This window comes from Phodopus roborovskii, unplaced genomic scaffold, assembly GCF_943737965.1.
Source record: "Phodopus roborovskii unplaced genomic scaffold, PHOROB, whole genome shotgun sequence".
Taxonomy (NCBI): domain Eukaryota; kingdom Metazoa; phylum Chordata; class Mammalia; order Rodentia; family Cricetidae; genus Phodopus; species Phodopus roborovskii.
This window is the reverse complement of record NW_026125281.1, coordinates 4,304,850-4,322,056: the sequence shown is the minus strand read 5'-3', so window position 1 is coordinate 4,322,056 and position 17,207 is coordinate 4,304,850. Positions and strand designations below refer to the sequence as shown.

The following is a 17,207-nucleotide window of genomic DNA, read 5'->3' as shown; positions in this document are numbered from 1 at the left end:
GTGTGTTTGTACACAGAGGATGGGTAACGCAAAACTGCAATTCTTCAGACATTTGCTTTATTTCAAATAATCTTATAATTGAACAAAATTTTACCTAGAAAGCACATAATACTAAAGCATTAATATAAATATTAGTATTCATATTTTAATATTCATAATTAATATTGAAATATTAAAAAGTTGTCACTGTCTTTTATATCTTTTTAAAGGATATTTTTTTCATTGTTTAGCAAAGCCTCTCAGTAATATAATTGGAGACATGCATAAGGCCTTAGGGCCTTTTTTTTTTTTTTTTTTTTTGAGGAATGCTAATCTGTGTTATGGAAATGGGAAGCCACTAAAGGGTATTAGTCAACTTAAAGAGCACCTCCTCTTGTTCATTTTACCAAAAAAGCATCATTGCCAGCGTCTCACAATGAAGGGTTAGGGTGCAGCTCACGGACAGGAAGAGCAGTTGAGATGTGGGAGTTGTGATGTAGGTGAAGGGGATCGTGAAGAATTCAGGTAGGATGATGGGAATAATGGAGAAGTCAGACCAGGATGAAAGCGACACGTGGGAGAAAAAGGAGGGTTCGTGCACAGCCCCGTGTGCTGGGCCCGTCAACTGCGGGCGTGCTGCCGCTGTACAACAGTTCCCTTTTGCATCTTTATGTTTAACATTTTAATCCCATTTTACTTAGTATTTTGTGGAGCAAACAGTGAAATATGACTATCCTCATGCTTGAAGGGTTTAATCTCCCCTCCCGAAGGAGAAAGATGAAGAGGGACCCACTGGTGGGGAGTTCTCCTTTACATATGCTGAATTACAAGGAGTCCTCACAATTTCTTATAGTTAAAGACACATTTCAGTGAATTTAACAACGGACACAGGTTACGCAAATTTATCCAACAATTCAAAGGTTGGATGGGAGATTTAAAAAAATAAAAAAAAAAAGGGGGGAAAACTTTCTATTAGATTCCGGTCTTTAGACTCTGCCTAGTGAGTTAAGACTAGGGTAACAAGAAGGTCAAGTTTGAATCCACTGAGCATGCATTCTTGGTCACTGGCTGGCGTGCTCATAGCGTAAGCTGTCACGTTGCTCAGTCACTACATGCAACGGTCATCGAGCATTGAGAAGCCTGAAGTGACATTCACAGTATCCACAGGAACTTACAGTGTAGCCTAGAAACTCATGGTCATGGAAATCCTCCTGCCTCAGCCTTCCGGGTGTTCATATTATAGACATGAGCCACCACATCCATCTAGCAATTTTGAAACAAAAACAGAAACCTGAAAGATAATAGAAACGTCGGGCGCCTGAGGCATTCAAACCGATACTGATTGGTGGTTTCAGGCCTCGGAGGTTGGACTAGAGCGGCCCAAGTTTCCGGTGCACACAAAGTCACTCGGGGTCCCTCTGGCTTGGGTTCTGACACCCCACTGAGTCTGCAGGCCAAACTTTTATGTAGGAAAGGACTGGGAAGCTCACAGTCACTTGGAAAAGGACTTTTATTTCTTCCCGTTCGTTGTACTCAGTAATATCTCTGAAAGGATGTGCAGAATGAAATAGATGACTACAAAGTGTTTCTCAAGCATCTGCAGAGGTCAGTAGGTACTTAGTAGTAGTTCTCTACTAAGTGCAATTTCTGGTGAAGAGCATTTGGCTGGTGGGGAGAGGGGGGAGGAGGGAGGGGAGGAAGGGGAGCACTCCGGTAAGGAAACACTCTGGTGTTTCACTGTTTAGCTGCCCTGAGCACTGCAGCAGCGCTTACATCCATCCGCATGTGCAGAGTGAGCACTGGGTTACGAGAGGCCCAGTTTGTTCTTCGATGCAATTGTAGAGTTCCTTTCGCAGAGGCAGTTAACTTTGTTTCCTGATGTCCCCCCCCCCTCCACTTTGAAAACAGTCTAAAGTAGGGGGAACCAAGCCTTCCGGCGGCGATTTTGGAGAAGTCCTGAGTTCCACAGCAAATGCTACCAGTTCCACGACCTCGGAGCCACCTTCAGAACCGACGGAGGAGAGTCCCTGAGCTGCTGACCGTTCTGCTGCCCACTGCCAGGTGCTGCAAGCGAGACCCAGGCACATCTCGTCAGTGCTCGCGCCGCAGATTTCTACCAGATGTGCTTTTACGCAGCTTTACTTCTTTCTTTGACCAAATAGTTTGTAAATTAAACAAAGTGAAAGCACCTTCACCTCCACTGCAGGGAAACACCCTTCTAGCGTTTGTTCGCCGAGTGCTCGCCGAGTGCCCGCCCTTCCCGGAGTGTAGGAGACAGCGGCACCAAGCCTCTGGCAGTCCCGAGGCTCTCACCCGAGTGACGGGAGGCTGCAGGTGACCACCGTGCTTCTAATTTACAAAATCACTCTACATCTGGGGTTCTGGTTTGATCCTTTCCTGTGAGTCATCTCTTTCGTTTTTCGAGTCTCTGTGTACTTGATTTCTAACTTAAAATCGTTCTCTTCTAAATTCTGGTTATTAAAAGATTTGGGATCATTTTGTTACTTTTAAAGGAGAAACCACCAGCTACTTTTTTTTTTTTTTTTCTTGGATAAACAGTTTTTGTACGAGGACCATATCTTGGGTTTGTGAACACACCAGACTAAAGTAAGCAGGCGTGCATGTATGTCAGTACTTCTATACGTTAGAAACATACAGAAACCAAAACTTCCAGTGGTATAAGTATAGGGTCCCCTCCATATCCTTGGTAATTAGCAACCACCATTTCAATATATTCATTATTTATTATGCTACTCATACACTTTTTTTTATAAGATTAAAATTTAATTTCAGGTAAATTGACAAAATAAGATTGAGTCAAACGTGCTTTTACTGTAGGTTGAAATGTGGCCACACTCTTTGGTCACTGGTCATTCCAAAAGTCTAAAAGTCTTTGGGTGTAGGTAGCTGTAAAAAAAATGCTAAAATAGATCACTGTAGGGGGATTGCTGCCTCCATTAAATCCATTGAGCACTCGCTAGGAAGCACAGAAAGTCCTACGGGAAATACAACTTGAATATTTTTTTATACTAAGGTATTGTTGCTAGCTCGGAAGGATGTAAGGCATTCATACAAATAGCTCCTCGTTGTGTAGTTGTTTTCTGTGTTATCGGTGTAAGATGTACTACTGTAAACATTGCCCCTGCTTTGAGAACTCTTAGGGCTTGTGAATCAATGCTTCCAGATGTCTCCACTAAGCTCCTCTATTAAACTGTGGTAACTACTGACTCACTACCGTTTCCTTTTGCAGTATGTGTTTATGGCCCAGGAGGTTCTGTGTGTTATTTATCTGTTGTGGTTGTTTTATCATTGCCCATGCCAAATGTTAATTGCCAAGCTTGGAGTGACCTAAATCATTTTTTTTTTTTTTAAAAAAGCATGACTTGATTTAATCGAGGATAAAGTTTCTGTAAACCGGATTTGAAAAGCCACAAGTGTCGGTTGTTACAAAATGATGTACTGCCATTCTTGATTGGTATTTGGATGCAATGGAAACTATACTCTATTATATGTGACAAATCTTAATAAAGTCTGTGTATCAGTGGTCTAGGTTTCAGTGTTTATTAACAGGCCAATGGTCTGTATAAAACTTGTATTCTAAAATCGACTGGTACCTAGAAGCATTTTCCTGGAGGAGTGGATTTGTGGAAATTTGTCTCTTTAGAGAAATACTGTGGTTATTCAATATAACTGCTTTCCTACCAATTAGTCTTTTTCTTTTTTTCTTTTTTTTTTTTTCTCTCATTCCAACATCTTTTCAACAGATTAGTCTGGGTGTCCCACTCTGTTTTTGTAACCAGGCAAAAATATGGTAAGATGGCTGTTTTTTTCCTAAGAAATCTTCGAATTTCACAAGGAGATTTCTCACACGAGGAAAACAACAGTGGTGGTAAGGAGGGCGTATATAAGTAAACTTGGGGGATGAGTATGAAAGAAAAAAAATCAGAGAATCATGTTTCTGGCCATCTTCCTACACATAACCTAAAAAGTTAATCTACTATAAGAACCCTGCCTCATCAAAGAGGTCATGAAAATGATTAACTCAGGAAACTGAACATGGATCTTAGAGTATTCAGAAATATTCAAAATATTTGTAGGAGATTCATGATGAATTCACAGATACTGAAGAAATGTGAAACATAGCAATTAACAGAAATATTCCAAAGAGGTTGAGGCCACTTTACTGGGATTTGTGTTGTAGGCTAAGAAAATAGCAAAAAAGAAACCTCAAATATTTGTGAAATATCTCATATTTAAGGTCATAAATGTAATGGAAGAAATTATCTCTGAGACCTTACAAAAGCAGTTTCCCTAACTCATGGAGTCTATAGGAAATTTAGCCAGAAGTTTTTTTTTGTTTTTGTTTTGTTTTTTTTTTTTTTTTGTTTATTTATTTCTTAAGAATTCTTATGGTTTAGAACGCCAAGAAATTAATGGAAGACAGGACTCATTAATTGTGTTCTGATCTTAATACTTCAAAGTAATTATTGGGATACAGAAAATGGTTTAATTTGAACTATTTCTGGATCTTTTAATTGAAGTATACACCATTTTCTGTGAAGGGTTTGAAAGCAATAAAAACTAATTAGGGCATGTCTTCTTTTTTATATATTTCTCCACTTTCAGGAAACGGGTGAGTCATGTATATAACTTCTCTCAAACTCTTCAGATCCTGAATGCAAGACAGCAGAACAAAACAAACAAACAAAAAACCCAAATAAACAAAACCCCAGCAGCTGTTTTGAACCGTCAGCTCAGCAAAAGTGGAGAGGCTGCATGTTGGCTACCGGTAGATACTAAAGGCTTATCGCTGCCAATGTACCGGAGGAGACAGGGCAGAAGCGGCTGTCAGGACCCTGCATTTTTCAGTAGTTTGTGTCTAAGATTTATTTCCTTATGTGTCTGTGTGTTTGCATGTGGTATATGTGTAAGAGCAGATGGCTGTGGAAGCCACATGTGAGTGTTGGGAACTGAACTTGGGCGTTCTACAGAAGCAGTATGGACTGTGGTCTGAGGAGCCGTCGCTCCAGATCCTCTTGGATAGTTTTTAAGACCAGTTGAAGGCCAGATTTTTTTTCCACAGCAAAGAGACATCTGAGTGTAGAGTGGTCCTCGTTTTTAAGAGGCCGCCGTCTTCTAACTGGATTGGTCATAAAAACCACAGTTAACGTGAAACATCGTCACTCTTAAGTAAAGCAGCACATTTCCAGCCTGCAGTTCCATACTCCGATGTAGGCTGTGGTCTGCGTGTACTCATCACAAGGCTGTGAATTCCAGTATCTGGAGACTCCGTTCCTGTCGAGTCCAGGGACACAGCACTATCCCAGCAATTTTACTGTTCAAGTGTGAATCTGTGAGTGGTTCTGACCTTAAGATTCTCACGGGCTTCAGGACCGGTGAAGTGGGCAGGGTTTGCCACCCAAGCATGAAGACCCGTGTCCTCATAGAGAGAGGGCACCCAACAGCGACTTCTGGCCACCACATGCATGCTGGCATGTACACCCTCACATATGAACACACACTTTAAAGCCCCTCCCTTCTACAAGCTTTACTTTTCATTCCTTTCTAGGCTTTTGTTTTTCTTCAATATGACTAGTTTTTAACATTACCCCAACTCCCAAAATGCTATTCCCAGTGACCTCTATGGCCTCTACAGTGGCTGAAATGATTGTCTTCAGTGGGACAGTGCCTCACCTGTGTCTTGGGACCTTTCTTCCAGACTTTTCTGAGCAGTTGAGGAGCATGTCCTCCCCTCCCCCCTTTTATTTTTTATGTGGTGCTGGGGACTGGACCCAGGGTTTGCCTTAGGCATGCTGAGCAATTGCTCTATTAATTGAACCATACCCAAACCCGAGGCACACATTTCTGATCACCTCTGAGTGACCTCCCCCAAGCCACTAATAGCTACTTTTTGTAGAGATTTTAGTAAGAGCCTTTTATTTTTTTTTTTTTAACACTGGTGTTCTTGTGAGTGAGGTGGGGTGTTTGTAGTGGTTGGTATTGAACCCACAATTTGGTAGGTGAGGCTGTAGCCGGTAGATGTGATCAGGGCTTTGAAGCGTGTTTTATTCTCTTTCCTTGCTATCTGCTATTACTGTTTTCACAGTGAATGTGAGTAACTTTGGAACTGTAAAGAGCCCTGATTCTAACAGTCGGGGAGATGGGGGGGGCAGCTACCACCGCAGTACATGCTCCTCTTGGCGCCTGTGAGGGCACGCGTCCTAGACATGCTCTTCTGTTGACTCGCATGCTTTTTGTCTTTGGAAGCAGCTCAAGCTGGCTTCGGTCTTGTTATGTAGCCAAGGATGACTTTGAAACGCTGATCATTCTGTGTCTGTCTACCAGGTACAGGGTCACAGGCATGCCCCAACGTTCCTCGCTTTTGAGACAGGTTCTCAGGTTGGCCTCCAGCTCAAAATCCCCAGGTCCTCACTACTGGGTTTTAAAGATAAACTTTTGAGGGTTGCATATGTTTTAATCATATCTATGCCTAACTCTTCCCCTGACGCCCTCCCTGATTGGCTCCTACTTCCCTATTGCAACTTCACGTCTGTCTATTTTTAATTTTAGTATCTGTTGATTTCAATTTTGTGCCATCATAGTCTGGGTATTGGGCCCATCCACAGGAGTGTAGTCAACCAACCAGGAGCCACACCCCTAAAAAAAACCAAAACTGATTTTGCTCTCCTCCAGAAGAGATCAGCTGTTAAGGATGGGGCTCAAAGCCTCCTTCCCAGTCTGTTTTAGAAAGTTATGATCTTGTGAAGGCCTCACTTGGGTTAGTGAGTGCAGGGATCCGGGTCTTAACAACCTTTTTAATCAGCTTTTCTGAGGTGGTCCCTGAGCCTTGGGGTGGTGCAGTGGTGATGCAAAGGTCGAGTCTGTGGCTGAGCGTGCCACAGTCACATACTCAGACACTGAACGGTAGTTTCTTGTAAACCAATCATCCACTGATGAGGTCCGTCAACTGCACCAATCCGTGAACAGAGGGAGGAATTTGGAGGGCAGATTGATGCTAGGTTCACTTAGCAAAGTAGTAGTTGTTTTTGGCCAGTAAAGGCCGGAGCAAGCCTTTAAAGTCCAACCAGGAAGTGTTTGGTGTGACCACGGTAACATTCTAGCTACCCCGTTGCACCCACGCACATATTCTGCTGGGAATCCACAGGGGTCACATCTGGGTAAAACTGCTCATGATTCCAGTCCTTTAGCAGCCTGAATAGCACCTTCTAGCCCATGGAATGGTAGCCTGGTTAGTAGCAACTTGATTTCTCCATACCCTGTGACGAATATGTGCCTCACCTTCAGTGATACAGTTTTACTGTCAAGTTCTGATGGGCAAGCAAGAGCAAGGACCATGGTGTGTATTGTCCCTGGGGTCTCCAGGACACCTCTGGCCAACAACTGACACCTGGCACCGGGCCTTTTCTTGACAGCGGGCCTGGTTCGTCAGATGAGCACAATCCACTGTGTAGAGGAATTCCAATGAAAACTTCGTTGTGAATCCTCACTTTCCTACCAAGGGCATGCGGGCACCAGCAGGAAGGATAAGAAGCTGTTGTAATCACCCCGCCCAATAGCTCTGTCAGTCTCTCAGCTTTATCCTCTAGGTGAGGCAGGATGTGAATATGACATGTCTATTGGTTAAAACGGTCCCTTAGTAGCCTCATTTGTTCTGTCCACCCAGATGTAGGTTTTATATTGAAGACTGAACCTTCGGTCTTGGCATGCCAGGCAAGCACCGGAATCGTTTTAAGTTTACAAAGCAGTCCTTTAAACTTGGTACGGGTTAGCAGTTTGCTTTCCCAAGTAGGGAAACCAAAACAGCAACATGATATTGGATTGCCCAGGACAAAGATTACTCAGGACTACTGGGTGCTCCTAAAGGTCACTGGCCACCCACAATTTGCCACAGATTTTTGAAAGTAGCAATAGCCATAGAGAATGACATTTTAGGCAAGAATCCGCTTAACTGTTTGCAGAAATGAGTTTAGTATGTAGAGTGAGACCTCACCTAGATTAGATTGCCTTGGAGGCACCTACTGAATTTTTAGTATTCTCCCTACAGTGGCCAGTAATGGTGAGTCTTAAGTGGCAATTATGCACCATTCCAAGGTCCCTAAACGCCTATGACACTGAGGATGATTTCAGTGAACAGTCGAAAGGCATAAAAAGAGCAGGCTGTCCTGGTGGGGACAGCGCTTGTAAAATCTCGTCACTCAGGAAGGAGGAGGAAGTGCAGGTGTTTTAAAGTCAGCGTTCAGGAACTGCATAGCGAGCTGAAGACCGGCCGGGGCTACTGGAGATCCTGATTTCGAAAGGACAAAGCTTCTCTTTGCAGACAACATAGGAAACCGTGACACATGCCCCAGGTTTAGGAACATCCACCTTATTCTCAGATGGTGGACCCCCTTCATTGGCAAACGCTTGTGATTCCCAAGTGGGTGGAGAAATTCTGGGGACTTAGCTGGGGACTTGCGTGGGTTGTGGGAGGGCAATGCCGGGTACATTCTGAGACTTAACCCTGGATAAAACGTCTCACGTTGTTTTCCCAATGCGGGTGACTGAGGACAGACAGAAGCAGCCCAGGGCAGACCTGGGGTTCACGAAGTCGGAGGGCGGACACTAAAGATCACGGTCTCAAACAGAAACTAGGCTGCACACGCCTTCAATCCCAGCACCCGGCGCTGGGGAGGCGGGCGTGGCCACCGCTGGGCCCGCCCCCTGACCCGGGACGTGCGCGGGACGCCGGAGGTCGCGGGCGTCATGGCGGCGCTGTGTGTGTGCCGTGCCGGGGCCGCGGGCAGCCGGCTCCTGAGGGCGCGTGTCTTCCCCAAGCCGCTCCGGAGCGCAGGCACGGACAGCGGCCCCGGGGGCGCCAGCCGTGACTCCTCCGCTCCTCGGGCGCGCTCGGGCGGCTTCGCGAGCGCCCTGGAGCGGATCTCGGAGCTGCAGCGCAAGGCGGACTCCGCGCTGGTGAGTGGGCCTGGCGCCGCCACGTCCCGACGCCGGCAGCGTGGGGTGGGGCTAAGTGCTGGGCGGGGCCAGCGCGGGGCGGGGATCTGCCGGTGTGGGCGGGGTCAGCGCGGGGGCGGGGATCTGTCAGTGTGGGCGGGGCCAGCACGGGGGGCGGGGTTCTGTCGGTGTGGGCGGGGCCAGCGCGGGGGCGGGGATCTGTCAGTGTGGGTGGAGCCAGCGCGGGGGGCGGGGTTCTGCCGGTGTGGGTGGAGCCAGCGCGGGGGCGGGGTTCTGTCGGTATGGGGAGGGGCCAGCGCGGGGGCGGGGATCTGTCGGTGTGGGCGGGGCCAGCGCGGGGGCGGGGTTCTGCCGGTGTGGGCGGGGCCAGCGCGGGGGCGGGGTTCTGTCAGTGTGGGCGGGGCCAGCTCGGGGGCGGGGATCTGTCGGTGTGGGCGGGGCCAGCGCGGGGATCTGTCGGTGTGGGCGGGGCCGGCGGCGAGGTGCCTCAGGCGCGGGAGATGGCTGGTCACATGTGCCTGGAGCAGGAAAACATGAGTGATGAGACCATGGCAGTGCTCAGCTCTCTTCCTCACTTTTTCCTCCTTCTCAAGGGGACCGCGGCCTGTGGGCTACAGTCTCTGCTCATTCCAGTCTCTCTGGAAACACTCCTGCATGATTCCATCGTCTAGTCAAGCTGACAGCGAAGATTAAACATCAGGATTCCCAAACAGATGCATGCATAAGTAGTTCACACTGGGACTCCAGTTACTTCACACAGTATTCTCAGCTTTTTTACTATAAAATCATGTTTACTCAATTATTCATGTGAACAGCACATTTGCCAACACCCAAACTATCCTGCTTTTGTAAGTTTATGAACAGTCACAAGCAGACCACAACTTAGCAGAGCCGTGTGAAATTAACTTCAGCTGTACTGGGTCACACGTCAGATCTAGGGACCCCCGTGTTGGCAGCAGTACTGGAAGCCAGGCTGGTCCTGGGGGCCCCAGAAGCCAGACTAGATCTTGGGACCCAGTCTTCACTCCCTCCTCTGGGCTCTATATGCTGGTTTCCAAGTTCAGAAGATGGCTTTGGCCCATCAGAAGCCAGTCAGGATCTAGGGATTCTTAGACTACTGGACCTGAAATCATACCAGTCATTAGAACCCTTGGCCATTTAGGCCAGAAGACCAGAGAGGAAACCAAGGAATCAAACACCCATCCAACAAAGAAAAATGCATAAATCATCAAAGTCTGTCAAATCATTTGGAGCAGGGCCTAGGCCCTCCCCATGTGTCTAGGCTGAGAGAGTATCCCTCCATGGGGAATGGACTCCCAAAGTCCATTTGTATACTAAGGATAAACACTGATCCACTACCAGAGGCCCCATAGACTGCCCAGGCTTCCTAACTGACACCCACATTCAGGGGGCCTGGGTCAGTCCTCTGCTGGTTTCCCAGCTATCAGTCTGGGGTCCATGAGCTCCCCTTGTTCAGGTCAGCTGATTCTGTGGGTTTCTCCAGCCTGGTCTTGACCCCTTTGCTCATCACTCCTCCCTCTCTGCAACTGGATTCCAGGAGTTCAGCTCAGTGTTTAGCTGTGGGTGTCTGCTTCTGCTTCCATCAGCTACTGGATGAAGGCTCTAGGATGGCATATAAGGTAGCCATCATTCTCATTACAGGGGAAGGGCATTTAAGGTAGCCTCTTCACTATTGCTTAGATTGTTAGTTGGGGTCATCCTTGTAGGTCTCTGGAATTTCCCTAGTGCCAGATTTCTCTCTAAACCTGTAATGGCTCCTCTATCATGGTGTCTCTGGTCTTTTCTTGCTCTCCTCTCTTCCCCGACTCAGTCTTCCTGCTCTCTCGTGTCCTCTTCCCCCCTCCCCTTCTCCCCTTCCCTTTCTCCTGAATCCCCCCCCCCCAATGCTTCTAATTTGCTCAGGAGATCTTGTCCCTTTCCCCTTTTCCAGGGACCATGTATGTCTCTATTAGGGTCCTCCTTGTTTCTTGGCTTCTCTAGAGGTGTGAATTGTAGGCTGGTAATCCTTTGCTCTATGTCTAGTATCCATATATATGAGTGAGTACACACCATATTTGTTTGTCTAACTGTAAGTGGGTTACCTCACCCAGGATGCTTTCTTCAGGTTCTATCCATTTGCCTGTGAATCTCAAGATTCCATTTTTCCCCCCTGAGTAGTACTCCATTGTGTGAATGTACCACATTTTCTCCACCCATTCTTCAGTTGAGGAGCACATAGGTTGCTTCCAGGTTCTGGCTATTACAAATAATTCCACTATGAACATAGTTGAACAGATGTCCTTGTTGTATGAATGTGCATCCTTTGGGTATATGCCTAAGAGTGGGATTGCTGATTCTTGTGGTAGACTGATTCTCATTTTCCTGAGGAATCGCCATACTGATTTCCAAAGTTTGAACTCCCACCAGCAATGGAAGAGTGTTTCCTTTCTCCACATCCTCTCCAGCATAAACTGCCATTGGTATTTTTTATTTTAGCTATTCTACTGGGTATAAAATGGTATCTCAGAATTGTTTTGATTCCCTGCAAAACTTTCACGCACCTTTGATGGAGAAAACAAGATACTTCATTGACAAAGTCAAATTTAAACTCTCTCTATTCACAAACCCAGCCTTACAGAAGATATTAGAAGGAAAAGTCCAACCCCAGGAAGTTAACTACACTCACTAAAACAGAGGCAATAGATGATCTCATACCAGCAAAACCCAAGAAGGGAAACAGACAGACAGATACACACACACATACACTCACACACTCACACTCACTCTACTTCCACCACCAACAAAGTAACAGTATTAACAATCATTTGTCATTGATTTCAATATCAATGGACTCAATTCAACAATAAAAAGGCAAAGGCTAACAGAAAGGATGCAAAGACAGGATCCATCGTTCTGCTACATAGAAGAGGCATACCTCAACATCAAAGATAGACATTATCTCAGAGTAAAGGGAAAAGATGTTTCAGTCAAGTGGACCTAAGAAGCTTGTGTACTTATCCTGATATGTTGTATGATGTTTTACTTTTTTGGCTTTTGGGGCTCTCCACCCAGCTCCCAAATAAATGGAGGCCTAATCTTCTTTACAAATGTCTGGCCTTTGGCCTTTCCTTTTCTTTCTCTTCCTTTCCTTCTTTCCTTCTTTCCTTCCTTCCTTCCTTCCTTTTTTTTTTTTTTTACTTTTCTTTTCTTTCTTTCTTTTTCTTTTTTCTTTTTTCTTTTGGTTTTGTTTTGGTTTTTCCAGATAGGGTTTCTCTGGAAGCTATCCTGGAACTACCTCTTGTAGACCAGGATGACCTTGAACTCACAGATATCTGCCTGCCTCTGCCTCCTGAGTAGTGGGACTAAAGACATGCACCACCAACACCCGGCTTGTGCCAACTTTTTCTAACATGTTTTCCATCTATCTTTGGCCTTGGACCTTTTATCTCTCTCTGTTACTGTGTACCTCTTCTTCTTACTCCATGACTGGCGGGGTGGCTGGGTTGGTGGCCCCTGAAGTCCTCCTCCTCCCAGATTTCCCCTTATCTTTCTCCTCTCTGCCTGGCAGCTCCACCTGCTCCTCTCTCCTGACTCGCTACTAGCCATTCAACTCTTTATTAGACCAGCAGGTGTTTTACACAGGCAAAGTAACACAGTTTCACAGAGTTGAACAAATGCAACATAAACAAAAGTCACCCGCCTTAAAATAATATTCCCCAACACTAATATTTAATGAAAAAGACTTCTAACCAAAATTAATCAAAAGAGATAGAGAAGGGCATTTCATATTCATCAAAGGAAAAATCTACCTAGGTGATGTCTCAATTCTGAACATCTATGCCCCCAATACAAGGCCACCCACATTTATAAAAGAAATATTATTAAAGTATAAATTACACAAAAACCCACACAATAGTAGTGGGAGGTTTTAACATCCCACTCTCACCAATGGACAGGTCTGCCAGACGGAAACAACAGAGAAACAAGGGAACTAATAGATTTTGTGACTCAAATGGACCTAACAGATATCTACAGAACATTTCACGCAAACACAAAAGAATATACCTTATCAGCACCACATGAACCCTTCTCCAAAACTGAACATGCACTCGGGCACAAAACAAGTCTCAACAGATATATAAAAAAAAAAATTGGAATAACCCTGTGTATCCTGTCAGAATGCCGTGAATTAAAGTTGGGTTTCAACAACAGCAGAGACAACAGAAAGATGACAAATTCATGGAAACTGAGCAAACCTCTATTGGATTACCACCGGGTTAAGGAAGAAATCAAGAAGTTAAAGACTTCCTAGAAGTCAATGAAAATGATTGCACAACACACCCAAACTTACGGGACACAGTGAACGCCCTGCTAAGAGGAAAGTTCACAGCACTCAATGCCCTCATGGAGAGTTTGGAGAAATCTCATACTGTCAACTTAACATCACACCTGAAAGCTCCAGAACAAAAAGTAGCAGACTTACCTAAGAGGAGTAGACAGCGGGAACTAATCAAACTGAGGGCTGAAATCAATAATATAGAAACAAAGAGACACATACAAAGAATCAATGAAACAAAGAGTTGGTTCTTCAAGAAAATCAACAAAATAGATAAACCCTTATCGAAACTAAGTAAAAGGCAGAGAGAGAGAATATGTAATTCCACAAAATCAGAAATGAAAAGGGGGGATAACAACAGACTTTGAGGAAATCCAGAGAAGAATTAGGTCATACTTCAAAATCCTGTACTCCACAAAATTGGAAAGCTTAAAAGAAATGGACAAATTTGATAGATACCACTTACCAAGGAAGAATTATATTTACAATGTTCTGTCCAGTAGTGTTTGGCAATTTTGGAGAAAATACTTGATTATGTGTCCTATCTTGGTGAGTTCAAAGTTTAGCTGTAAAATAAAGAATAACTATGCTGCAATGCACAGACCCAGAGTGACTAGGTAACAAGGAGGATTCATGGGGGGACACCCAGATCTCCCTGGGAAGGAGAAATAGAAGAGATTTCCTAGCCAGGCAGTGGTGGCGCATGTCTTTAATCCCAGCACTCAGGAGGCAGAGACAGGTGGATCTCTGTAAGATCAAGGCCAGCCTGGATAGGGAATGTCCCAGGAATCTACAAGGATGACTCCAGCTAAGATTTCCAACAGCACCAGATACATAGGCTGAACTGCCATCTCCTGTGACCAGGTTGGTGCCTAGCCCAGCCGTCATCAGGGAGCCTTCATCCGCACCTGATGGAAGCAGGTGCGGACCCCCAGCCAAACAAGCATTAGGTGGAGCTCAGGGAACCCTGCAGAAGAGTGGGAGAAAGGATCGTAGGCGTAGTTTATTTGCTAGTACTGCAGATTGGTATTTTTACCTAAGTGTAATTGTGAAAAGAGCCTTCTTCAAAGTGTTCTGCGTGTGGCCGTTTTGTTCTCCCATAACAAAGAAGGCTACAGTGGGCCCTTGTGCATGTGAAAGCCCATGTGGAAGCTGCCCATCGGGAGAACGCTCGCTCGCACACAGCTCCCGTGTTCAGGGTTGGTGACATTTGTTTCCTTCCCACATCGTCTCCGTGGGCTTTTCATTATGTGTGCGTTTGCTCTTACTGTTTTGCATTGCTGGGGATGGAGCTAAGGGCCTCATGGGCCTGTAGCTGAACTCCATCCCCAGCCCATCAGCAGATGCTCGTGATGCTGGGTGACCAAACCAAACTTCAGAAACTGAGAGCTGGGATTGATGGTTTTAGTTTTTACTTGATAAATGAGCTCACAAAAACTATATTTATGGGGATTACATTATTACATAATTACATTGTTACATTATTGGGGTTTGTGTAAGATTGAATTGGATAGATGGCATGTGCTTGGTCTTGCTTAAGTGCTCTCCACGCTGGGTGCGTCTCCTATGTGCAGATTCACTGTAAATATATTGATTTACATTGTAACAAAACTTAGTTTGGTGGTTGAGTAGTTATAAATGCAAAAATAGCACCTCAGATGCCCGTTTGTGGATTTAAAAATTTGTGTATATAGTGATGAAATTTCAAGTGGTACCCTCTGACTTTTTTCTCTAGCAGATATTAATCTCATAAAATAATGGGTTTTATTGTGGCGTTTTCATATATGCCAAGAATTCAGGACTTGGTCTACATAGTTGTCTGCCCCGAGTTCTTGCAGAAGTTACTAGATAAATTTGGATTTGAAGGACCTGTGGGTTCTATGGTTACTTATTCCCTCAGGTGGCCACACCTCTTTTCCCTTGGTTTACCAGCTTTGATGTTGGTAGTTTTTCCAATTTGTTAGTTGTTTAGCTTATTTAGGGTGTAAGGAGAAAGTATTATTCATTATTGTGATCAATACAGCTTATTCTGGAGCATAAAAGAGCTATTGGCAAACGTTTGATAGAGATTTTTGTGAATACATTTTTTTCTATATTTTTTTCCTTTGTGGAGTAGAGCATCAAAGCCTGAGCCTCACACATGGTAGGCTGTTGTTGTATCTTTGAGTGATATCCCAGCCTTTCTGTCCCTAAGTTTTAAATCCTCTTATGTCACTTACACAGTGTGATCTGTGACATATGACCCCTGTTAACTGCCCAAAGATGGCAGTATTAAGCAGAGAATGGCTCTTTCTGTACTCAGGCTGTTGGTACTGCTTCCTTACAGTAGAGGGCGCCCCTGTCCCTCTTCAGTGCATTGCAAGTTTAGGGCCTGCACAGCAGAACACCCTTCTGCTTTACAGGACACTTCATAGTTTTATTTATTTGCACAGTAACTTAGATGGATTTCATGTAAATAAGTTTTAAATGTTTTTACTTTCTTGTTAAAATTTCTTTCCTCCTCCTCCTCCTTTTTTTCTGTTGCTTCTGAAGATCAAACTTAGGCCTTCAAATTTGTGAGAGTGGCACTTCATAATGGTCAAGATTAATAATAATAATAATGGCATTCGTGGTTCCTTCTGAATTCCTGATAATCCAGCGAAACTACTTACTCATTTTACATAAGCCAAGCTCAGTGTTCTGAGTACTGATCTTCCCCCCCTCCATCCCTGAAGCTCAGTGTTCTGAGTACTGATCTTCCCCCCCTCCATCCCTGAAGCTCAGTGTTCTGAGTACTGATCTTCCCCCCCCCTCCATCCCTGAAGCTCAGTGTTCTGAGTACTGATCTTCCCCCCTCCATCCCTGAAGTTCAGAGTTCTGAGTACTGATCTTCCCCCCTCCATCCCTGAAGTTCAGAGTTCTGAGTACTGATCTTCCCCCCTCCATCCCTGAAGCTCAGTGTTCTGAGTACTGATCTTCCCCCCCTCCATCCCTGAAGCTCAGTGTTCTGAGTACTGATCTTCCCCCCCTCCATCCCTGAAGCTCAGTGTTCTGAGTACTGATCTTCCCCCCCTCCATCCCTGAAGTTCAGAGTTCTGAGTACTGATCTTCCCCCCCTCCATCCCTGAAGTTCAGAGTTCTGAGTACTGATCTTCCCCCCCTCCATCCCTGAAGCTCAGTGTTCTGAGTACTGATCTTCCCCCCCCCTCCATCCCTGAAGCTCAGTGTTCTGAGTACTGATCTTCCCCCCCTCCATCCCTGAAGTTCAGAGTTCTGAGTACTGATCTTTCCTCCCTCCGTCCATCTTTCAGTTTTACCTTGTTCTACACCCTGGGTCACCTACAGAGGGCCTTGCAAGTCTTCATTCTCTACATCTGCTGCAGGACTTTCCAGGTGCCACTGTATCTGCCAGGCTATGCAGCCCAAGAGAGGGAACGGCTTGCACGGACACCTGCGTCTGCATCTGCAGTAAGGCCTTCTCTTGTTCTGGCATGAAAAACTGGCATGCTTGAGGTTAACTTGTAAAATAGGAATATAGAATAGAAATACAGATCAAAAGTGTATTTGTTGCCTCTAGACAACAACGAGAATCAGTAGGCATTGTGCTTCTGCTAGGAATAGGGGTGCCTTTATATGTCCCAGACCACTAACCCTAGAATTTTCTCAGGGCAGGGCTCATTTTTCCCTCTGTGGCATAGGACTTTCTTATTGTGTGGCCAGAGGATAGAGTTGCTGCTGCTTACCTCAAGTTTCCATCACCAGAATGATGTCCAGTGGAATGGGCTGATAGTAAAATTCCTAAGGGTTATGTTACAGCATAGAGCTGTGAGATGTGTGCCTTTACTGTTGGGTTTGGGGAAAGGAAGCTCTAATCAGCTCAGTAGTGGCATGCCAGGTGCTCAGGAATACTTGATTTGTTCCAGCCATGAAATTACATCTA

At 45.2% G+C, this 17,207-nt stretch overlaps 1 protein-coding gene across 3 annotated transcripts in view; it reads left to right on the top strand.

Moving 5' to 3' along the window:
* The window catches only part of Tpd52 (tumor protein D52), a 140,521-nt gene that overhangs the window by 64,019 nt on the left and 59,295 nt on the right, over positions 1-17,207 (top strand). For 2 of the 3 annotated variants that reach the window (XM_051196695.1, XM_051196687.1), the window contains one exon: positions 1,888-3,338. The exons of the other annotated variant lie outside the window; for it this stretch is intronic. In XM_051196695.1, the coding sequence (XP_051052652.1) occupies positions 1,888-2,010 (123 nt within the window). In that variant the 3' untranslated portion in view covers positions 2,011-3,338. Of the gene's footprint in view, positions 1-1,887; positions 3,339-17,207 lie in introns of those variants that run through there. 3 annotated transcript variants of the gene reach the window in all.